Source organism: Conger conger, chromosome 3 (assembly GCF_963514075.1).
Source record: "Conger conger chromosome 3, fConCon1.1, whole genome shotgun sequence".
NCBI classification, from domain to species: Eukaryota; Metazoa; Chordata; class Actinopteri; order Anguilliformes; family Congridae; genus Conger; species Conger conger.
In genome coordinates this window covers 75,640,183-75,663,517 of record NC_083762.1, presented here as the reverse complement: position 1 = coordinate 75,663,517, position 23,335 = coordinate 75,640,183, and the positions used below count along the sequence as shown (strand labels likewise).

Below are 23,335 nucleotides of genomic sequence, written 5' to 3'. Positions count from 1 at the left end.
GGGAGACTTCAAAGGGGTCAGACTAGCATCCAGATGGAAAGTAATCTGCAATAGTGACTCAATCCCACAGGCACTGGCATGCCAGTAAACACGGGGGGGGGGAGGGGAGTGGGAGCCGAGTGCGGCATGTGGATGGGCTCCCTGTCAAAATAAAGGCACCAAACCCTGAGCGCACACAGTGCCGTGCACGTCCTGCCTGTCTGGGCACAGATGTGGGAAGCTGGAGACAATGTCCTCTGCGCATACGAGATGTCTGTCGGAGATGTCTGCGAAAAGTACTTGACTTTTTGAAAAGTTGGAATTAGAGCAACGACGAAGAAGTCATTAATTTAGCAATCTGTCAATATGTTAAAATTGAAGGATCAAATGAGTAAAAAAAACCTGAAAATACGACACCTGTATTATTACTTTAATAATCATAATGATTATTATTAAGTATATATATTATTACCGTATTTGTGTTATAAACCTACCCATATTAGGCCTACTTAAGTACGCTCAATTGTCAATCTTGTGTTAAGGCAGCACTCCCCCAATACCCACCACAAATCAGAAGTTAGTGTCTTAGGCCCTCTAGAGTCATTCGGAGAGAACAGCAGTCATCTGGGCATATTATTCTCTATGAAATACTTACAACCACCAATTTCACTAATTCCTCAGTGACAGTTATTGTTAAGTAGTACTATGCTGTATTAAACTTATCTTTCTTTTTCATTACTACTGCCAATAATAATATTAGGGAGATATAATTCATAGCAATGTTGTTTAAAGTGCCTCAGTTCGTCAATCCTTATTTGTAAATAATTGATTTAGTAGCTTTGCTTTGAGAAGGCAATCATCTGGGGAAAAAAGTGTTGTCTCTTACAGTAAGGTTTGAACATTACATCAGAGTATTATCCATTTACATACATTTCTCTCAAGGTACATTGGCAAGTCAAACTCAACGCAAAACTAACACCCATATCCTGTCATATTTATGTTGCATAACACCTTTTTTTTCAGCGTTTCGGACAAAGCTCGCGGGGTGTCACTGTTGCTGGAAATAAGGAAGGACTGCGGGTGCGCCCCTGCTTGGTGTTTAGTTAGCTAGCTAGCATAGCTGTTTAAGTTTTCACGGTTTAATGTTGAGCCATTAAAATGGATTTTGATGAATTGTTTGACGAGCGGACATTTCCATTTTCTGATTTCCAAGAGTTTACGGTACGTAAATGTCCATTAATCTGCCAAATGATTTGCTGTGTTGTTGCCCTTGAATTATGGAAGGCGGGCTAGCTAGTTTGCTAGCTAGTCTCCCACTCTTGTTGGCCTAGTTGATTGCTAGCTAAATAAGTAGCTAATTAGATACTGGGAACATGGTAACAATGCACGCAATTTATCCTTAGTTTAATGGAAAATTCGAGATTTACTTCATATTAGATCTTAGCACAATTGTATGGATCTCGTTCCACTTCCTATTTCTGAAAGCGGTCGGTCGTTGATGCACTACTAGTCCGAGGCTTTAGCGCGGCCTTGGCGTAGTTCATGCTTTGTCCGGATAAACACGGTCGCAAATGTCACGCAGTGCAGGTTGGCAGTTAAGCAGGTGGTTATCTGGTTTGGTAGCTTGTTGACACACTTCGCTCGTTACGATTAAGCGAAGATCTGTCAAGAAGAGCCAACCAGCAATTATAACTATAAGCAAGCCTGATGCACGATGTCCTACGCAACGATTTGGTTGCTTAACAGTAGCCTAGTATAAAATCTTATGTAAGTTAGCGTAATTTAGCCTACCCAGACGGATTAGCCTGGCTAAGAAAATCAAGTATACTTGATAAGGTTAGCTATAGTTATTTAATTTAGTATTTTATGGCAACAATATAATTGTGTTTTAATATACGAAACATGTTAAGTGAATATAACTGTTAAATTATTGGAGCTTAACTATTGTAACTTTTTGGCGGTTATATTCGCGAACTTAATGTTATCATTGGATTCAGCCAACTTAACTGTTAGCTGGATATCAGTCAACGTTTGCGAAATCGGTTTTTTATGTTTGCACGGATGCTATTTAAACGTTGGATTTTGTTTTCGGAGTGATCCTTTGGAAGACGCATTTATTTAGAATCTGTAACGTAATGGTGTGAAAAAAATCGCACGTTTTTCAACGTTGCTGGACGTCCAGCTACCTGGTTAATGAGTATGCAATGCATCTTTTTTTCTGTGCAGTTTATTCCAGGTCACCAGAAATTGTCAGAACGTGTGCGAAAGCGTTTTTATTATGGCTTGGACAAGGACTGCTCACTGGATGCCCTCTCCTGCCCCGTCACAGGTCAGTAGGCATGGTGTAAGATTTCACAGTAGGTCCGGGAGTGCAAGTCTTAGCATTTGACGTTGCATGCAGGATTACATAACCTATTCGTAATGAAACCCTAGGGACCAGTTGCGATCTCTTAACATTGAAGCAGGTGCATAGTATGCCATCAAATGTATGTGTTATATAGTTGTAATGGTCTTGAATCTACCATGCATTTTGTATTAAACGTACCAATTTATAAGTAAAGCTTTGCCTTGGAATGATTTAATGTGTTTAAAACGGCACTTTATTCTGTGTATCGCATTTCGCCATTCTGCTGAGCAGTATCCATTACCAGTCGTCAATCTAGGTGTGTAGCATGTTAATCTTGAACTGTGTAGGCTAGCTTTTAATGAAAATGTTTTTTTTGTTCCAGACATTGCCGTGGAACTGCTTCAGAAATCTGCCCCTAGCCCCATTCGCAAGCTTCAGAAGAAGTATGCCGCACATGTTGCCAGGTTTGTTTTCAGAATGTCACTAAATCACAAGCTTCCTTCTCCTGAATTCCCTGTACTTGTTGTGTGGAGTCATGCCTGTATGTACAGTATCAGATGGAGCGGTGTTATTTTGTGTTCCAGGGAGGCTTGTATCTCTCCTTGTGCCATGATGCTGGCCCTGGTCTACATCGAAAGGCTCAGACACAGGAATCCTGAATACCTGCAACAGATCTCCTCCTCCGACCTCTTCCTGATCTCTATGGTATGTGGGCCCAGAGTAGGGGGGTACAAGAAGGCCCGATCCGTTTCAGGATTTTTTGCCAACGTCTGCTCTTGAATATTTAATTGGGTCGGACTTGATCTGACATTTGTATGCGCACCAGCTACAGCCACAGACTGCAAGTGTATCCTAGTGATTTTACTGTGCTCAAGTACAGGAGTCAGCCTGCATAGCTCATAGAGCTGTCAGAAAACTGAAACTAAAGTATTTGGTTGGAACAAAAACCAGCACGCGGATTGGCCCTACAGGACTGGAGTTGTGGAGCCCTGGTCTTGAGCAGGGGTGGGTAAATCTTGTCCTGGAGGGCCGGTGTTTATGCAGGTTTTAGTTTTCACCGATGAGATACTTGGCTATATACACCAACACTGGTTCATTTTTAGATTAGATCACTGTAGAACTATTCTTATAGTGACACAAGAATAGTCTTCCAAGCATTTATCAAGAAAAGTTGCTAAAATGTCAGGTGGCATTAATGTTATGGCTAATGTAGTCATTATGGCCAGAAGTTGGCATGGAAACCAGAAATGGATATGGTCCTCTGCCCACCTCCGGTCTAGAGTCGTATGACAGGCTTAAAAACAGGCTTGAAGAAGATTCTAAATGGAGGAAAGAGGCTTACGCAATTACGCAATTATGTAATTACAACAAATGGAAACTGGTTTCTTTCTTTCAAGATGGTTGCCAGCAAGTACCTGTATGACGAAGGAGAGGAAGAGGAAGTGTTCAACGATGAGTGGGGCGCAGCTGGGAAACTGGACGTGCAGACGGTCAACACCCTCGAGATGAACTTCCTGAAAGCCATTGTAAGCAGGACTCAGCCGTGGGATATGTAATTGTTTTGGATTCAAATACTTTTCTACACTTTACTGGGCTTGTCTGGTGTGTCTGGTCCTCTTGGTTGGCTCAGTTACACTAGCCAAGTACAATCTAGCACAGAAAAGTATTTGAATCCAAAACAATTACACTTGACCCAGGTCTGGCTGGCTCATATGTATTAAAACCAAGGTTAATGTACAGATAACGTTGCATAGACTGTGTCAGTGATATAATGTAATCTGTTGATTCATATCTTTCAGGACTGGAGCCTCTTTACTGAACCTAGTGAATTCTTTGACATATTGAATCAACTAGAAACCAGGTATGTTTTCCTTGGGTTTTGGGACTCCCAACACTTTGGATCACGTGCACCGTTTTCAACTGTCAAAGGAGCAAGTTGCCGAATGTATCTATTCTGTGCATCTTTTCCATTTTGTTGCATTTCCTAGAACCAACTTAAACCATAATTTGAAGCGTATTATACTGTGGCCTACATTAAAGCCCAAACATTAAGTGATGAGCTGTGCAATTGTTATTGTAGGTAAAATGTTTTCTTTTGATCTGCTTCCATTTTGGTGAATTTGTGTTGGACGGAATGGACGTGTGCTCAGTGGTATATGTAAATCATCGCATTTGTAATTCATGACTGCTGTTGCTCTTGGCACCGGGAGTCCTGTTCTACCACCTGCCGTTCTCTCAAAACACAGATGTGTTTGCATCTGAGCTTCCAGCCACTGTTTAGCAAATCTAGACGAGAGAAGGCTTGCAGTCGGACGGGACTGGGCTTTTGGAACCAAGCCAATGAGGCCTTTTGATACATGGTGTTTGGACGGCGTTGGGAAATGAGTTGCTATGTGTTTTCAGAACGCCGGTGTTAGCATTGCGGGAGCAGTGGAAGGTTTCTGCTCTTGAGTCCACTCCCGGGGCTAAATTACAGCTAATTCTCTGTAATTACTCTTCTGGAAGTAACCAGATCTGGTCTGGAGATCAAGTCATCCCTTTCCCGTGCCCGTATCGGTTACTGCTCGTTCTCCTCGTGCACGAGAGAACCTTCTGAAAAAACAGCGTCTAATGATGGCAAAAACGTCTTATTTGTGTTTTTATTCGTTAGCTTTTCTCCACTTTAATCTGCTCCGGTCTTTGTTCTCGTTTAACGCAGCATAGCGGAGAAGGAGGGGCTGAAGCGGGGCTGGTTCACGTACACTGACCTGTGCGTGTTACTGGAGCAGTCGGCATGGCGACACACCTTCACAGCCATCTACCTGCACTTCACCAAGGTGAGCTGACGTCAGCGGGACCTCCCATGAGAATCGCACGCTGGCAAACTGTGTTTATGTCTGGGGTGGTACAGTACAGCGGGGCATAGCCGGAATATAGAAGTGCCCAGGTCTAGAGACTCTACAGGGGTGGTGGTTCTCCCTTTAATTTGTTTAATTTGATGATCCGTTTTAGGATGTAAATGCTGTAAGTAAGCTTCTAGGTTAGGCTGAAATTTGAGAAAATATTCTCCTTCCAAGATTAATTGCAACTGTTGTTCTCACTAGATTCATGGAATTAAATATAGGCTTTGGACATGTACGTGGCAAATAATGCAGAGGACGTGACGCTAGCAACCAAGTAGAGTGGATAGATATGAAAGAGTACCCCCCTGCTTACTTCCCTCCACTGGCTGCCTGTCATGGCTCGCATCAAATTCAAAACATTGGTGCTAGCCTTCCAAGCAGTTAAGGGGTCTTCCCCAGCTTGCCTACAAAAAATCATCAGACCCTACACCCCTGCCAGACCTCTTCGTTCAGCCTCCACAGGCCGCTTGGCACCATGGTGGTGGAACAAACTCCCCGTTGAGGTCAGAACTGTAGAATCTCTCCCCACCTTCAAGCGCAAACTGAAGACCCACCTCTCCCCATCCCTCCCTACCTCCCTGTGAATCTTAATTGTTGTCTTTGTGATTTACTTTGTGTTTCGGTATTTTTAGTTGGCTAGGTAAGCAGTATTTGGATAGTTAAGTTTGGTCACTTTTGCTTTGTTGTTTGTTTGTTTATTTGTTGTTTATCTTTACATTTTACATTTTTGTCATTTGGCAGACGCTTTTAATCCAAAGTGACTTACAAGTGCATAGGTTCTTCCACAAGTCAAAGCATCACATCCATAACTAGGAAAATACACATGGAATGCTGTTCTAAACATATAGTCGTCATCATAAGTGCAATTAGTTTTTTTTGTTTTTTTTTGGGTTAGACAAGGAGGATAGGGATATCAGAAAGGGGGGGCGGGGGAAATCAGGAGGGAGGACTAAGGTAGAGTTCGAAAAGGTATCTTTGTTGTATGGGTAGCAATTGAAATTGTACTTCCCTCTAGGGTCTTTCAGCGCACTTATCCCTGGTTATGGGTATGCACTTTGTTGTACGTCGCTCTGGATAAGAGCGTCTGCCAAATGCCATTAATGTAATGTAATGTAATGTACTGACATCAAGAGGTCTCTTAGTGTGTCATTATTATATTTTCATATTTTCAGTGTGGGCTGAAATATGAACATAAATTGGTGCTGTGATTGTTTACCATATCTATTGTATTATATGCCTTTCTTCTAGTCTACTGACTTGGCCTATTGTACCATGTGAACTAGATATGATGTTCATGGCTGTAGGCAGCTGATACTTTATGCGAATTATACCTTATGCGACCCTTTCTTTCGTTCTGTAGTTACTATAGCTTTTGGTATGCATTTATTATACGTTGCATTGGATAAAAAAGCAACGTACAATTAAATAAATGTCATGAATAAATGCTCATTCACACCAAGAACTAACTATAACCATAATTATATTAACAATGTGAGCACCCACACTGACAGAAGATAACGTTCTGAACGTCTCTCTCAGCTAGGTCAGCCGCCATTTTGGATTTTGTCTTCGTAATCACGCAGCTTGAAAGAATCCCTCTGAAAATGATCCCAATGATATCGCCCGTCGCTCGTTATGGTCGTGGTGTGGTCTCCGCCATTCCACTTGAGTTGGAACGATTTTTAAAGCAACGTGTTTCTAGTTATTGTTATCGTTGTTGGTGTGGACGGGCCTTAATGTGGGTATGTTTCTGCCCTCTCTCTGCAGCTGGCCTGCATGCTCAGCCTGGTCTACCTGACCAGCGTAGCTGGACTCATAGCCTCCTCCGCCGTACTGCATCAGCTCAGCTGTCCCAAGGATCAAGGCACCCTCTGCACTGTCAACCTCCAGACCTCGAGCGACCCCCCCGGCCTACTGCTGGACAACGGCGCCCCGCCCGCCGACCTCCGCTGCTGCATTCTGGGAAACGACAGCCAGGAACGGCGCTCGGGCACCGCCCCCTCCTCGCCTGTCCGCTCCCCGTCTCCCAGCTCGGCGCTGTGTTTCTGGAGCTCCTTCCTCACGTCGCTGGCCTACTCCGACCCCGAGCCCGGCCCGGACCAGCCCGCCCCGGCCCCTGCCCCTGCCCCTGCCCCGGGCGGCTCAGGCTACCTGCTGCCCTCCTCCTCCACGCAGTGCGGAGCGGGAAACGGATCCGATACTTCAGCCTCCGCTCAGCTCACCGCGCCCTGGCCGACCCCTGATATTTACACTCTGGGACCCTTCATGCATCCGGGCCCCGACGTGCCCCTTAAAGTGTGGCCCTGCTGTTCAGAGACCCTGGTGCCTTTTGGGAAGGTCCAGCCCTTCCTCATGCCCAGCTAGAGAGAGTGGCCCGGGGAACGGTGCCGATATGAAGGACTTGGAGAAACTAACAGCAGTTTTTTAAAATAGATTTATGATGCATATCCTCCCTGTGCGATATGAAATGAAAAGATAGATAGGTTGTTATTCTGCATTTATCGTTCAAATCAGAAGGATACTTGGTTGCACTTATTCAGGAAATATGAAAAGATCTAAAGGTGTGTGTGTGTGTGTGCACGTTGGTGCGTGTGTGTGTGAGTGAGGGCGTGTTTGTGTGAGTGCGCGTTGGTGCTTGCTTGCGCGTGCGTGCGTGCGTGCGTGTGTGCGTGTGTGCGTGTGTGTGTGTGTGTAAAAATGAGTGAAGCCCCTTGGTTCTCTCTGGCGAGCTGATAAGGGCATGTGTGTGTTGTCTGACATACAAGAGAACTTAGCAACATGCTGGGCTTAAAAGCACACATTAAAAACCGAAAACATTTTAAAATGTTAAACCATTTTTTCATAGAAAGTAAAAGAAGATATCCGCGGAGTGGCATGAAACATCTGAACAAATAAATGTTCCTCTACTATGCCAAGTTTAAATCACAAAGGGTTTTGTTGTGTTTAAATAATCTGGGGTTGCTTTGGTATAATGGGAGTTGGGTACTTGATTGCTCTTTAGACGAGTGTATTAAAAAAATTGAGGTGGGAATTGGGTTTGTTTTGAGAAGGGACTCAAGCATTGCATAAACATTTTGTTGGAAACCATCTCATCAGGCTGATTGAGGATTTTGTATGTAACAAGACCGGAAGTTGGTATGGCTGTCAAGCACAGCTTTGGACGTGTATGGTTTGAGAACACATCATTACATTACAGCTTCCTTTAGGAATCCTTTATATCAAATGCATAGATATTTGAAGCACCTTCTTGGGTATACCTGTGTGATAAAATTTCAAAATGTCCTGATCAGACCGAAAGGTTTGATTCTAACGTTCAGTCCAGGGGACAATTTTGAGAGACGTGTGGGAAGTGCTTTTAATCAATGCTTTGTTTTAAGCTTGTAGTAAAAACAAAATAAAACTTTTACTTAGTCTAAAGTATTCTTCCCATATATTGGGCTTGAATTATATTTGGGTGATCTGGTGAGTTTTCAGTTAAGAGTTGAGGAATACATTTTCTGGAAACCTATAAGCAGAGATACAATATGTTACTTCTTACCCCCACAGTCAGTTTAAAATCATTATAATTAGTCAACATTGTCTAATTTAAATGTCCACTTGGGGTTACAAGAGCTACTGTAGCTCCTGGCAGCATAGAACCATCCTCACAAATAGCCAAAGTAGTTGTGTAGTGTGTACCTTCACAGTTCCCTGTTTGCTATAACGCTATTGCGTTGCTTCATTGTTGCTAAGGGCATGGGCTGTGTTAACGCTGTAACGGAGGGAGTAGAGTGTTTGTGGGACATTCTTCATGGCTGAGATGCTTGTGCAGGAAATACTTAATCGATGAGATGACATAGAAGTCTACAACTCAAGTTTTGTGTGTGTGTTTTTTTTTTTTTTTTTTTTTCATTATTATTTTATTTGAGTTTGTTTATGGACTATGGCTGTTCTGTTCTCGAACTGATGTTTTGTTTGATGTGGAAATCGAATCTTTTATTTACTGTTATTTTTATTTGCAGTATTTCAATAGTATAATTTCAATTTAGGCCCAGGTGATATTTTGGAAATCTTTCCAACACGGCACTGGTATACTGGCAATAAGTGTGCACCTAGGTCTGACTGGAGCAACAAAACATAGGTCTATATTAATGTCAAATAAAATCGATAATTTGACGTGTATCCCTAATTTTAACAACAACAAAAAATGCTGTTAGTGTTTAAAAGACTGGTGTTCCTGTGCTCACATCAGGTGCACTTCCTGTGAGGTTAGTTGTAAGCAAATTCTTTCAACTTTTTTTTTTACAGAAAAAATACTACAGAATGACTCCTAAATTCCTATTCAAGTTGGATCATTTGATGCACTGACATCAGCGAGTTAGAGCAGATTGCTTCTTCTTTCATGAGATGACCACTGATATTTCAGTGTAAAGTGCATAAGATAGTGCCGGTAATGCTCCAAGCAATATTGCACATTTTCACGTTATATGCAGCCGGAATATATAAGGTCAGTTGGTATAACACGTTTGAGGCTTGAGGAGAGCAGTTTACAGTTTATGTAAACCCGTTTACAGGACATTACTTTCTCTGATACTCTGAAGCATACCTCATGATTTTTCCTCATTTATATGGAACTGTGAAATATTCTTATTGTGATTTGGCGTGTCCCGAAAGCACTGAACACAATGTTTTTCAATTCTGCATTTTTTTATTCTTTGTGCAAGTGTCAACAAAAGGTTTTGCCCTGTAAGCATTACCGTAATATTACAACATCTTTCAGGCTTCATAGAAGCAAGGCCCAGTTTCACCGAGAAACCATTTTCACTCTCTTAATCTCTTAATTTTTTTATTGAAAGGTGTGGTGAGTTTTCTGAAACTATTCTTCATAATCAGGGTAGACTGACTCTAGCTCAGCGTGGTTAGGAATGTGTAACAGTTGAAATGCATTGGTTAAGTTGTACTGTCCAGCTTTTAAGCATACTAAAAGAAAAGAATACTTGGACTCAAATGACAATGTTGTTTTCTGGCACAAATGTTTTCCAATTCAGAGCTTCTTTTCCTGTGTTCTTTCAGTGCTCTGAGCTGATGGGGAGGTTACAGTTTTGGAAAATGATTTAAGGGAAGAGGGATACTGTGTACAGGTTCTAAAACTAGGTATAAAAAATAACCCTTTACCTTTTTCATGGATTGACATAGGTGTTGAAATGCTAAACAAAAGTCTGTGCAATTTTGTGGCACAATTTCTTTTTTATTCTTAAACATGTACAATACATGAAATGTATAGAATTGTGTAAAGATGTTCAACCTTATCAAATAAAAAATGCCATATCAATAGTTACCCTCTTGTATTTACTAATGTAGGAGATGATACTGAATGATTGTCTACTTTAATAAACAAGTAACCTGCCATAACCAGGATTTCAGTTTAATGAGCATAGCTGTATATGATCAAACTAATATAATCTATTCAGGTCCCAGGGGGTGGTACACAAATGCTTACAAAGGTGAGTTCCATTTGTGTTCAGCATTGTTTAGCACTGAATGACAACTGATATTCATATATGTTATTCTTGCTCAAATTCACATTCAACTTTCGAAGTACACAAAGTGTGTTATCCTCAGATCGGCATTATCTCGTACACTACAGTGTATTCGACTAATGAACACCCCGTTTCCTGTAGACATCTCTAAACTTTAACCGACCCCAACATAGTTTTGAATAACGATTTTCTCGGTTTCCCTTCCTGTGCTATGCATCGTTGTGTTTCAACCAAAACTCTTGATTCAGATTTTTCCTATAGCTTTAATCTTAATGTGTTTCCTTCACTGTGAATGACATAATGATGTCTAATTATTGTAATACCACACCTCTCACATTAAATGTAATTATACACCCCATTTACTTTTCCTAATCAAGTCGGACGTGTAAGTCACTTAAGCAAAGGTAACGATCTCTACAGGAAGGAAACCGCGGCGGAGCAACGCTGTTGCTAGGAAATGATTAAAGGTGGCCAAAAGCTGCGGGCACAGTGGATTACGTTTGCGGGATCTCACTCGGAGCGATGCCACGCTATATCTGCGCCGCATCCTCACCCTCAGGTGAAGTAGCTAGGAAACGTAATAGTTGCTAACTGATGACAATCTCGTCGCACATTCACATTGGGCGGGTTTCCGCTCAGATATTGCTCGCTAACTTAGTCTAGTGAAGGAAGATTGCTAAGTTGGCTAGCTAGCGTTGGATAGCATGCAATTGAGGACAGGGCACGTTTGACCACACTAACGTTGCATTGTATGAAACGGATTTTCTTGCTAGCGTCTCTGTACTAGCGCGCAGTTAATCGGTGTGATAAACATTGTGCCATGCCGCTGTCAAGCTACATAACACAAAGTCCTGAACTGAATTGGCCATATCTAGTGCTAGATTGCATGTTACCTTGTTTACTTACGTAAACAAAGTATTTGATTGATTGCCTGGCTAACGCTAGTGCCTGTTAGCGTTACCGTAGCTAGCTACTGGCTTGGTCGCTTAGTACCTAACGTTATATTGTTAACATGGACTAACGCGGGAGAAAACAATGGCCACATTGTTAACAATAACTGGTTAACGTTATTGTAGTTGACATATGGTTGCTAGCTTCCAATCTACCTGCGTCCACATTAACTTCAGTTCAAAGCATGTTTGTGCTGACAGCTGATGGAGCTATTTCAGAGCTAACAAGCTTGCGGGCTATCCAAACAAGTTCACGAAGGGGAACATTAACCCGTTGTAAGCCGTTACACACATTAACCTTCGTGCAATCTAGCAACAGCTCAGAGTTGAGGGGTGGCTGATATTATTTTAAAATGGTAACGTTAACTCGGGAAAAATTCCCCCAAGTAGTTAACGTTAAATCCCTTTACTTGGCGAGCAGCTGTCTAAAGTCTAATGCCCAAAATAAAATATCCAAGTTGTTCGTTTGCCACCGTACCAGGGAAAACGGATAGCATTATAGTCCCTAAAAGTTTAAATTTGAAACTAACTTTACAACTTTACAAGTACTTTGTATTGTATATTTTTATGGCTGAATGTTGTTGACATTCTGCCCTGGATGCAGCATTGAACAGATCATTAAGTTAGTTAATATAGGCCAGTTAAATCACATGTTAAATCAGTCTGTTATGTGAACTTTATTGCTTAACACAACAGTTTTACATCATGTGCCCACCTCACTTCACCGTATTGCTTTCCTTCCCTCTTCTCCATTACAAGTGGACTGACCCCAGCCTTACCACCCACCTTCTTGATGTGATGTGTTGAAGTCCCTGCCAGGAGGATGAGAGATGGCAACTGATGGCCTCCAATGGAGCTGAAGACTTCCACGCACAGGCCTTTGGTCCTGGCCTGGCAGCTCGTCTGTTAGCCGGCTCTGGCTCCCCCACAAGCCTGACGAGAACGGTGTCCTACACCCAGAGCCCCCGGGACCATGTAGACCAGCTGCACGCGAGGGTAGCACAGAACCGGCAAAACTCTGTCTCAGGGACCCTCGCACATCGTGCCTGCCTTCCTCTGTCCTCAGCCAGCCCCAAAACGGCCAGAGGTAAAGAGGGTTTAAATTCCAACGCAAGCAGTAGCAATGGCCGTGTCTCCGGTGTAGCGCCCCATGCCTCTCCGAGTTCCAGTGTTTCGTTCACCAGTTCCAAGAATTCCATCTGGCAGTCAGCCTCCAAAAACAGCTGCCGGTCCTCCGCCCGCTTTGACTCTCTCCAGCTTCGGCCGGGGCTGTTGAGCAAGAGGACGCTTGCGTCCCATCGAGCCATCTATCCGACATGTCAGTCCCTGCCAAAGGCCACTTCCAGAAAATCTTCAGTAGTTATTGAGGGTACTCTGCCCACTGACCGGTCGTTACCATGGAGCTGCACCAAGCTTGGGGCCAGCCGCCGGAGAAGTGGCGGGGCCACACCGCGGACCACCGCCAGTCTGACCTCACAATCTGGGCAGGAGCCCAGTGAACCCAGGTCTTCCTTCAACCCCTCCCAGGTTGCCTTGCGTTGCTACACAGACGACAAAGGGGCGAGACAAATAGAGAGGGTACTAGCACACCCTGCCGTGCCTTCGCAGAGCAGATGTCAAGATTCGACGCAGGAGCACAGCAGCGGGGATAAGGAACTGCAGAAGCTGGGCGGTATGGTGAGGGCAGACGCGGGTCTGGAGGAACATCCGTTGCAATGCCATGGAACTTACGAAGGTGCGAAAGGACAGGTCGGGGCGGCTTTGGAGAGGCTGGGTGAGAGCGGTTCCCTCCTGAGAAACGGGGCTGCTAATGGGTTGGCCATGCCACCAGGGTCTGACACGGACCCTCCCTGCATCGTGGAAGCTGTGAACACCGACTCAGGTCCTCGGTCCTCTGCCAACCACGTCCCTCCGGCCAAATCCGCACCGCTCTGCCTTGCCGGCGGGGACGAGACGACCTGCTGTGTTCCCGACGAAGTCTGTGATGCCCCCGGCGATTCGGTCCGCAAAGGAGCCTGCCTGAAACCCCTCTCCGTTTACTCGCTGACCAACCAGATATCCGCCATGCACCTCACCAAAGAGAGCCGCCCTCTCCCCCAGCTGAGTGAGCTGAGCTATTCCCTGCCTCCGCTGGAGGACCACAGTGCCATGGGCCTCCGGCTCCTGAAGTGAGTACTGACCACATGCCTTCACACGCCAGTGAGAATGAGCGGGACAGTTTGCAACTGTGTGCTGAAAGTGTGTCACCTTTTTACGAAAGAGGTCTGATGCGCAGTTTCCTGTTTTAGAGAAGGAAGCGTGTCAAAGTTTGGGCATGGATGGCATTGCGACTAAAGAATACCCACACTGAACGCTTGACAAGTGTGTAATTTTTGTATTTCTCACCTCAAGTTCTTACCATCAACTTGGGTGAGACCAGTTCTTTCAAATTACAGCAAGCTGAGAGCTAGCGCCCCCTGCTGTCTATGAGTTCCTTTGACATGGGGCATTTTTAAATGGTACAAGGGAAAGCAAGGAAAACATTCACTTAAGCCCATACTTAGACATGCTTGCATTACTAGACCTGTAATTAAGGTGAGCTAATCAGCTATTTAAATCTCTGAATGTGTGCCCCAATTTAGCTCTCTTCATTTTGGCCCTTGGGTGGTGTATTTGGCTAATCCTGTCCTCGTAACCGTGATGTACCTTAGGGGACCTGTATAATGAAACGTATGATCAATAGTACAGATCGACAAGGACTCAATTAAAAATGGCAAATGGCACCGGTGTTGGGCCCTTTGGCCACACTGTAATGCTTACTTCTAATAGATGATTATGTGGCTCCTTTGAATAATTTGATTCCCTGCCAAAGGTAAGAATTACTTTTAGAAAATTCCCGAGGCCATCAGTATTTTACTGAGAAATGGCTGAGTGCTTGTGAGAGTTGCTTTGAGTGCTTTTTGTCCGTGTCCAGTGAGGAGACCCTTTCAATGTCACTGGATGAAGTTGAAGTTGAAGTTGAAGAGGAAGAGGAAGAGGAACTGGCAGACGAGATGGAGGGCCACTGCAGTGGAGATGACAATGGTGAGCAGGAAGTGACATCAGCGATGCAGTGGCAGGAAGTCACATCAGCGATGCAGTGGCAGGAAGTGACATCAGCGATGCAGTGGCAGGAAGCCCTGCATTGTATGTGATGTACTGTGATTGGTATTTTGGATATTGTTTTATAAGAGCTTGATCTGATTGTTGCTTTTTTTCCCGTTTGCTTGTTCTTGGCCAGATGGATTTGATTGCTCCTCTGTCGACAATTTCTCCTCTGCAACTTCCACTGGAGTTTCATCAAAGTAATTCAGGTTTTTTTAAGATTGCATTCTCTTTTTGAGACTGTCAGTGAAATGTGCCAGTTACCTGAGCTCCAATTCAGTAGGTCCATGCTACGCTTTTTCTTTAACTGTATTTGTGCAAGTAGGGTCAAAAGTTTAATTAAATTTAAATAAAGAAAGTCTAATATTTCGAATTATAAGTGCGGTATTTTCTGTCTCGGGCTCACTGGAATGTATTACTAGTCTCTTAGGATAGCAACTAATGTCTAAACAGTATGATTTGACTTGGAAATAAATATGTTTCGGACGGAGATATTTGACCGCAGAAAACAGTTTTAATTCTATCTAATTTAATTCTTAATAACCAGATAACTGTCCGGTGATCGTCCATACATTTTTATTTCTTTTTAACAAGCTTTGGGGAAATCCAGACGAATACCGGACATAACTATGGTGGTGATTCACTGAAGAGAACTAAGCTTTTTGTTGTTCTGGGGGTTACTCTGTGTGAAAAGACTGAAAGCACAGAGGCTAGTGGAAAGGTCTGCCAATTGTCAATCACTGATAAAGGTAGAACGATCCCTCAATAATGGGGACGTCTTTCTGTGCCCAAATTGTGCTGGTCCTAGTGGATCATTGTCCTGAAATGACACCCCACCTGATTGGTTCATTTGGGTAAAAGCTCATGTAGTCTATGACCTCAAACGCAATGTGATTCCCTCTGAGGAACAAACTTTTTTTAACCAAGAGCAACGGGGCGAAACCTTAAATGACTGTCATGTGAGTTTTTATATATTCCATTATTATTATTATTATTATTATTACTATTATTATTATTAATAATAGGATGTAGTGATTGGAGGGAAAAAAACTGACACTTGATTTGTTGATAAATAAGGGAGCTGTTTATTTCATTTTGCTTCTGTGTTTACATGTGTGGTTTGAGCAATAAAGTCCGTGTGTGTGTATGTGTTTGTTGTGTATGTGTTTGTGTGCGTTTCTTTGCATTGTGTGTGTGTGTGTGTGTGTGTGTGTGTGTGTGTATGCGTTTGTGGGTACGTGTGTGTGTGTGCGTGTGTGTGTGTGTATGCGTTTGTGGGTACGTGTGTACGTGTGTACGTGTGTGTGTGTGTGTGTGTGTGAGTGTTTGTGTGTGTGTGTGTGTTTCATTGCTCTTGATGCCCTGCTGTGGTTGTTAGTATCGAGGACCCGGATACCCCCGTCCTGGAGGAAGATGTGGTCCTAAAGCCAGCCTTGGTGCCAAGCCTGTTCCCCCACACACCCCCAACACTGTACTTCGGCACCGCCAAAGAGAGAGGTGAGGCCGCGGGACACTGTTCCTCACACCAGTTTACCCAGCATAATATTCATCAGCTGTGCACAGATACTGTCTGGGAGCGTAGCACTATGCTTGCAGTAGTTTACTGCATCACTAAATGCAAACGATTTTATGGTTCTTGCCCGTATTCTGAATATGACAATATTCCGAATAAGATGTTCAGACTACTGAGAGTTGAATGTTCTTTTAATGTTAATATTTACACGCAGCTGTACATAGTACAATTAAATACAGAGCAGCTGTGTTCTTAAGACGGACCTTGTGTCCCTGAAGCTCTTTATTTAAAAAATGTCTAAGTAGGATAGCTTTTACCTTCCTTGTGCCCTGTGAACTGCTAGCTGTCTGGCTCATGTTCAAAATGCAGAGGGTAGCCTAGTAACCACAGTGCTGACTGCAGACAACACTGCCGGGCTGTATGCGTGGCAAAGCAGCATGATTATTATGAATACGCTATATACCTAGTACATCGAATACCACTGCAATAAGCAAGTGTGTGCGTGTGCGTGTGAGTGCGAGTGCAGTTGTAAGTGTGTGTGTTTGTGTGAGACTGCGCAGTTGTAAGTGTGTGCTTGTGTGGGACTGTGCTGATGTGAGTGTGTGTTTGTGTGAGACTGTGCTTGCTGATGTGAGTGTGTGTTTGTGTGAGACTGTGCTTGCTGATGTGAGTGTGTGTCTGTGTGAGACTGTGCTTGCTGATGTGAGTGTGTGTTTGTGTGGGACTGTGCTTGCTGATGTGAGTGTGTGTTTGTGTGGGACTGTGCTTGCTGATGTGAGTGTGTGTTTGTGTGAGACTGTGGTGATGTGAGTGTGTGTTTGTGTGGGACTGTGCTTGCTGATGTGAGTGTGTGTTTGTGTGAGACTGCTGATGTGAGTGTGTGTTTGTGTGAGACTGTGCTTGCTGATGTGAGTGTGTGTTTGTGTGAGACTGTGCTTGCTGATGTGAGTGTGTGTTTGTGTGAGACTGTGCTTGCTGATGTGAGTGTGTGTCTGTGTGAGACTGTGCTTGCTGATGTGAGTGTGTGTTTGTGTGGGACTGTGCTTGCTGATGTGAGTGTGTGTTTGTGTGGGACTGTGCTTGCTGATGTGAGTGTGTGTTTGTGTGAGACTGTGCTGATGTGAGTGTGTGTTTGTGTGAGACTGTGCTGATGTGAGTGTGTGTTTGTGTGAGACTGTGCTGATGTGAGTGTGTGTTTGTGTGGGACTGTGCTTGCTGATGTGAGTGTGTGTTTGTGTGAGACTGTGCTGATGTGAGTGTGTGTTTGTGTGAGACTGTGCTTGCTGATGTGAGTGTGTTTGTGTGAGACTGTGCTTGCTGATGTGAGTGTGTGTCTGTGTGAGACTGTGCTTGCTGATGTGAGTGTGTGTTTGTGCGGGACTGTGCTTGCTGATGTGAGTGTGTGTTTGTGTGAGACTGCGCAGTTGTAAGTGTGTGTTTGTGTGGGACTGTGCTTGCTGATGTGAGTGTGTGTTTGTTTGAGACTGCGCTGATGTAACTGGGCCGCTCTGTGTTCCAGTGGAGATGTTGCCAGATGAGCAGAGGAAGTTGCTAAAGTGGAAGATGAGCTCCGTCACCCCTAACGTGGTCAAGCACACGGTCGCCAGGTCGCATTTCAAAGCCACCAAGAGTAAGTGGAGCGAGCCTCTGGTTGCCTGCTTCCTGTAGCGGAGCTTTTCTAGTCCGTGGTACTGCGTGCTGTGGCCTCCAAGACTGCAAGCAGCAGGTCAGCTAGCAGGTTCAGCTCAGCCAGCCACAAATTATGTGTTCTTCACAAGCAGTTTTCCTTTTACGTATTTAATCAAATCTATGTGTGTAGCTGTATTACTAAACTAGCTAGTCTGCTAATCTGTCACTATAAGGTCAGTAGTTCTATAAACCGCTGCCTTGCCGTTGTCGCTGAGGGAACCTTGGGTGCTTTTCTTACACCTGCAATGACCGGAGTCATCCTCCTGACCGGCCAATCGCTGGCTTTGTTTGATTCGCAGGAAGCCATGAATGGCTGGGCTGCTGGGGCCACCACATGAAGTCACCCGGCTTCCGATCCATTCGGGAATACCAGAAAGTAAGAGTGTGGCTGCTCCGGTTGTATTGCGTTTGAATATCAGAGTTGCCATGTCATTACATTAGAGTTATTTAGCTGAAGCTTTTATCCAACGTGACTTACAGTTGATTAGACAAATCAGGGGCTAATCCCCCTTAGAGAAATGTGGGGTTAAGGGCCTTGCTCAAGGGCTCAACAGCTGCGTGGATCTTATTGTGGCTATACCGGGGCTTGAACCACCAACCTTCCGCGTCCCACTTTTGTACCTTAGCCACTAAGTGTCCACATGGTTGTAGTTCTTGTTGTGTTTGGTTGAATTTTCTTTCCCCACCTTGTTTTACTGTGTCTCTGATTTATGCTGAAACCTTTTTCATGTTTTCATTTTGATCGCCCCCCCCCTCCCCACCTCTTCTTTGTCCTCCTCCTCCTCCTCCTCCTCTTCTCCTCTCCCCTCTCCCCAGTTGAACCACTTCCCAGGCTCCTTCCAGATCGGCCGGAAGGACCGGCTCTGGCGCAACCTGTCCAAGATGCAGGTGCACTTTGGCAAGCAGGAGTTTGGCTTCTTCCCACGATCCTTTGTGCTGCCACAGGACATGAAGCTCCTGAGGAAGGCCTGGGACAGCACGGGCACGCGGCAGAAGTGGATCATCAAACCGGTGCGTCGGGATCATCATTTTGGATTAAATTAAATACTTATTCTGTGCTCGATTGATCTTGCCTGGTGCAACTGAGGACCAGAAGGTTGGGCTTGCAGTTTTTGAGCCTATTTTATTACCTTACATTACATGTTATTTACTGTTGATTAGACTAAGCAAGGGACAATCCCCCCTGGAGCAATTTGGGGTTAAGGGCCTTGCACAAGAGCCCAAGAGCCCTTGAACCAGCAACCTTCCGGGTCCCCAGTCATGCACCTTAGCCACTAGACTACATGCTGCCTATGGGTTCCAATACATCAGACAAGCTCAGTAAAGCCTAGAAAAGTATTTGAATCCAAAACAATTGCGTATCTGACCCAGGTCTGGTTGGGAGACGGATTGTGATGTTGGAGCTGCTGGGCTAAGTGTGGATGTACTGAATTCAGCCGGCCTGGAAAATGACAGGTTTCTCTTTGTTCCCCTCTGTCCTGGCAGCCAGCTTCCGCACGAGGGATCGGGATCCAGGTGATTCACAAGTGGAGCCAGCTTCCCAACAGAAGACCCCTCCTGGTTCAGAAGTAAGCTGCACTTTGATCGGTTTGGTTCTTAGTAAGAAGTGATGTGATTCAATGGATTTGAATTGGACAATTAGCATAAGAAGACTTCTAGTATGGGCAATTCTTTCAGCACATTCCATGTGAGCTTGCAAATAGACTTCCCTTGACGTCACCAGTTTTCCTGAAAAACTGAATTAAACTTCCGATGGAGGAAGAATGTTTGACACGTGCTTGAGATTTGGATCGCGAATACGTTCTGAGATAATGTGAGATGTCGAGGGAACTTTGCGTCCCAGTTCTCACTGAATGTCCTTTCCGATATAAAGAGGGAGCAGCTTTAAGTAACCGCTCCGTGTTGTCTGGGACCCTGCCTCAGATACCTCCACAAGCCCTACCTCATCAGCGGGAACAAGTTTGACCTGCGTATCTACGTGTATGTGACCTGCTACGACCCGCTCCGGGTCTACATCTTCACCGACGGGCTCGTCCGCTTCGCCAGCTGCAAGTACGGCCCGCGGATTCCCTTCGAAGTGTTTGCTTTTATCACCTTAAAGTTGGGAAGGTTCTCCGTTTTTTCAAGTGATGCATTTGGGTTTTGTGTGTGTGCGTGTGTGTGCTTTAAATTATATTCTATTGCATTGAATTAAAAAAGTTTCACCAGGAACATGTAGAATTAATGAAATGTAAAACCATCCCAATTTCTGTAAACTTAATGATGTGGGTCCTTTCTACGGTATTGCATAGGTGTTTTAGTGTTGTAAGTAAGAAATTTAGTACATCTATGAAGTGATATGGTTACTGGTTAGTGATTAATCTAACAGATGTTCTGTTTCTTAACATTTTGTACAACTGGGAGACGAGACATTGAAAGATGGTGACGCTGGGAGATGTTCAGGTGTGTTCATTCGTCTGCTCGTTTTTGCAGGTATTCGTCTTCCCTCAAAAGCCTCAGCAACAAGTTCATGCACCTGACGAACTACAGCGTGAACAAGAAGAACTCCGAGTACCAGAGTAACAGCGATGACAAGGCCTGTCAGGGGCACAAGTGGTGAGTCGGGCGAGGTGTCCCCTGTCACATGGAGGGGGACGTTCTGTCACAGCGGGGGCGAGCGAGCGAGCATCCTCTCAAAACGCTGTCTCGTGTTCCCCTGCAGGGCTTTGAAGGCCTTGTGGCACTATCTTGGATCCAGAGGCGTCAACACCAACCTGATCTGGGAGAAGATCAAAGACATCGTCATCAAAACCATCATCGCGTAAGTGCTGCTCCGTGTGTGTCCATGTTCTCCGCTGTCTGCCCCACATTGCTTTATTCACCACTGTTTATCTGTGCCACAAGATTTCGGGGGTTTTCATTTGGTTTTTATTTGCTTTTCTTTAACCCATATGAAACAGGATCTACCACAAACCACTCAGTCCGTATTGTACCCCGTCCAGAGGTTTTTATTTATCGTGTTTTTATTTAAAAGCGAATCAAACCAAACCGAAACGGCGCACGTAGAGGGAACAGGGAGGGTTACAGTCCGCCATGCACATTCACACTCCCTGTGTGGGTCTGTGGTGTCTGGCCCTGATCTCACTGCTGGCAGAACAGATCGAGTGAGCAAGAATCAGCAAATCGCTCTGCTGCTGGGGTTGTGTGCTGGCTGAAATGCTCCCTCTCGCCTGCAGATGGCGCCATAACCTCGCCACTGCTCCACATCATATATTTCTCATTCAGAGGAGGACTCCTATAAGCCTGTTCTTTCCTCTCCTGCACAGTCTGTCTTGTATCTTATGATGCTATTCTGTCATGTTCTTGTATGCCCTTTTTTGTGCAAATTAACAAATGAAATGAAAGCACTGATTTGATATGGTGCAAGACACAATTCTTTGGTAGAAGAAGGCCAGAATTGCTTGGATGAACATGAAAATGTTGTCCCTGTTGTTGTGATATGTTATATGTTATGATGTGTTATGTTGTGTTGTGTTGTCCTGTTGTATTGTGTCGTGTTGTTTCATGTTATGATGTGTTGTGTTGTGTTGTCATGTTGTGTCGTGTTGTTTCATGTTATGATGTGTTGTGTTGTGTCGTGTTATGATGTGTTGTGTTGTCATGTGTTGTGTCGTGTTGTTTCATGTTATGATGTGTTGTGTTGTGTTGTGTCGTGTTGTTTCATGTTGTGTTGTCATGTTGTGTTATGTCGTGTTGTTTCATGTTATGTTTTGTCATGTAATGTAATGTCGTGTTGTGTTGTGTTGTGCGAGCAGGGCGGACCCGTACGTGAACACGCTGGTGAAGATGCACGTGCGCTCGCCCTACAGCTGCCACGAGCTCTTCGGCTTCGACATCATGCTGGACGAGCACCTCTGGCCCTGGCTCCTGGAGGTCAACATCTCGCCCAGGTACCCGCCCGTCTTCTTTAGCAAAAACAGTCAAAGAAATACATTTAAGTCTCAGTATAAGTGACTTATTTTTTGGTTCTTGCAGTGTTGGTTCAGAAAGTACAGTAAAAGTCCTCCCCAGTACTTTGTCCAATCCCTTGGACTTGCTCATTGGCACCCATCTTCAGCCAGCAGGAGGCAGAGCTAATGAGTGAAATCCGTGGGTGGAGGAAACCCACGGCAGGGCTTTTTATCTCCTGACCCCTGACCACCTCTGCTTACGACAGGGGTGTCCCATCTGGTCTGAGCCCTTTCAGAGAGATCGGACACCCCTTCCTCGCTGCGTCTGCGGCACAGAAACGGCTGTTGATTGGTGTTGCCGTCGGTGACTCCCGCTCTCCGCTCTCCCCCCCCCCCGCCCCCCCCCGCCCCACTGCAGCCTGCACTCCAACACGGCGCTGGACGCCAGCATCAAGGGCCAGATGATGCGGGACCTGATGAACCTGGCGGGCTTCGTGCTGCCGCAGCGGGAGGATCTGGTGCCCCTCAGGGGAGGCAGCCTGAGCAGCTCGGCCAGCAGGTCCGCTTCCCCGGGGCTCTGGGCCCGGGCCCGGTTCTCCTCTGGGGTTACAGGCCCACACTCTTATTTCTCATGTTTCTCAAGTACAATTATTGCATATTTTAGGGTTTCATTGCTATTTGTACAAGCTGTTTGTAAAACAATTTCCCACATGACGCGACATACGTTTGTGCATAATTATCGGATGACGTTGATCAATGTTAACACAGAGAGCTGAACACAGGAGGCTCTGAGGGAGTTTGTGAATGTTTTGTTGCAGTTTTAGATACTAAAAGCAGGAAGAGAACACTGATGCATGTGAGCCTTTAAAGTGTATGATATTACCGTGCCGATGTTGAAGTCTTTTGTGGAAAGGCGCCCTCTAGTGGTTGAAATTGGTCTCCAAGACATCTGAAAGTTTTGGCACAGAATAGGCACGACTCCGTTTGCTAGCTTGTGCATGCAAGCTATGCATTGGTGTAACTAATATCCTGGCTGTTTGTGACCATATCATTAACACTAATTGTTCAGTTAATTACCTGGGAGACAAGAAAACCAGGGCTGGATTTGGATTTGAGGGCCGGATTGTGGATCCCTGGTGTAGGAATTGGGTGTCAGTGGATGAAGGATGACGTAGCAGGGCGGCCCAACCCTGTTCCTGGAGATGTACCGTCATGTAGGTTTTCACTCCAACCCTGATTCTACTGATTAGCAGCTCAAAGGGATCTCTAGCTGTTGAATAAGGTGGGTTTGGGTTGGAGGGAAAACCTACAGGGACAGTGTTGGGCAGCCCTGTTATATAGGGTTAAGGCTTAGAAGTGATAAACTATGAGTTGTGTGTAGTTATTTGTTATATTTGAATGTTT

The 23,335-nt window shown here is 44.8% G+C and overlaps 2 protein-coding genes across 2 annotated transcripts in view; both read left to right on the top strand.

Moving 5' to 3' along the window:
- Positions 1-1,043: 1,043 nt before the first annotated feature.
- Positions 1,044-10,521, top strand: cnppd1 (cyclin Pas1/PHO80 domain containing 1). The gene is made up of 8 exons (XM_061236989.1): positions 1,044-1,200; positions 2,206-2,308; positions 2,709-2,790; positions 2,911-3,031; positions 3,724-3,852; positions 4,126-4,187; positions 5,025-5,142; positions 6,976-10,521. Exons 1-8 carry the CDS (start codon positions 1,138-1,140, stop codon positions 7,570-7,572), a joined length of 1,275 nt encoding a protein of 424 aa, XP_061092973.1. The 5' UTR covers positions 1,044-1,137; the 3' UTR covers positions 7,573-10,521.
- Positions 10,522-11,102: 581 nt separating this feature from the next.
- ttll4 (tubulin tyrosine ligase-like family, member 4) overlaps positions 11,103-23,335 on the top strand; it is a 15,554-nt gene continuing 3,321 nt past the window's right edge. Inside the window, exons 1-14 of the mRNA XM_061233435.1 lie at positions 11,103-11,286; positions 12,437-13,845; positions 14,631-14,740; positions 14,937-15,000; positions 16,179-16,297; positions 17,833-17,943; positions 18,302-18,378; positions 18,819-19,013; positions 19,488-19,570; positions 19,926-20,054; positions 20,475-20,597; positions 20,704-20,802; positions 21,797-21,931; positions 22,350-22,490. Of these exons, the coding sequence (XP_061089419.1) occupies positions 12,518-13,845; positions 14,631-14,740; positions 14,937-15,000; positions 16,179-16,297; positions 17,833-17,943; positions 18,302-18,378; positions 18,819-19,013; positions 19,488-19,570; positions 19,926-20,054; positions 20,475-20,597; positions 20,704-20,802; positions 21,797-21,931; positions 22,350-22,490 (2,714 nt within the window). The 5' untranslated portion in view covers positions 11,103-11,286; positions 12,437-12,517. The remainder of the gene's footprint in view (positions 11,287-12,436; positions 13,846-14,630; positions 14,741-14,936; positions 15,001-16,178; positions 16,298-17,832; positions 17,944-18,301; positions 18,379-18,818; positions 19,014-19,487; positions 19,571-19,925; positions 20,055-20,474; positions 20,598-20,703; positions 20,803-21,796; positions 21,932-22,349; positions 22,491-23,335) is intronic.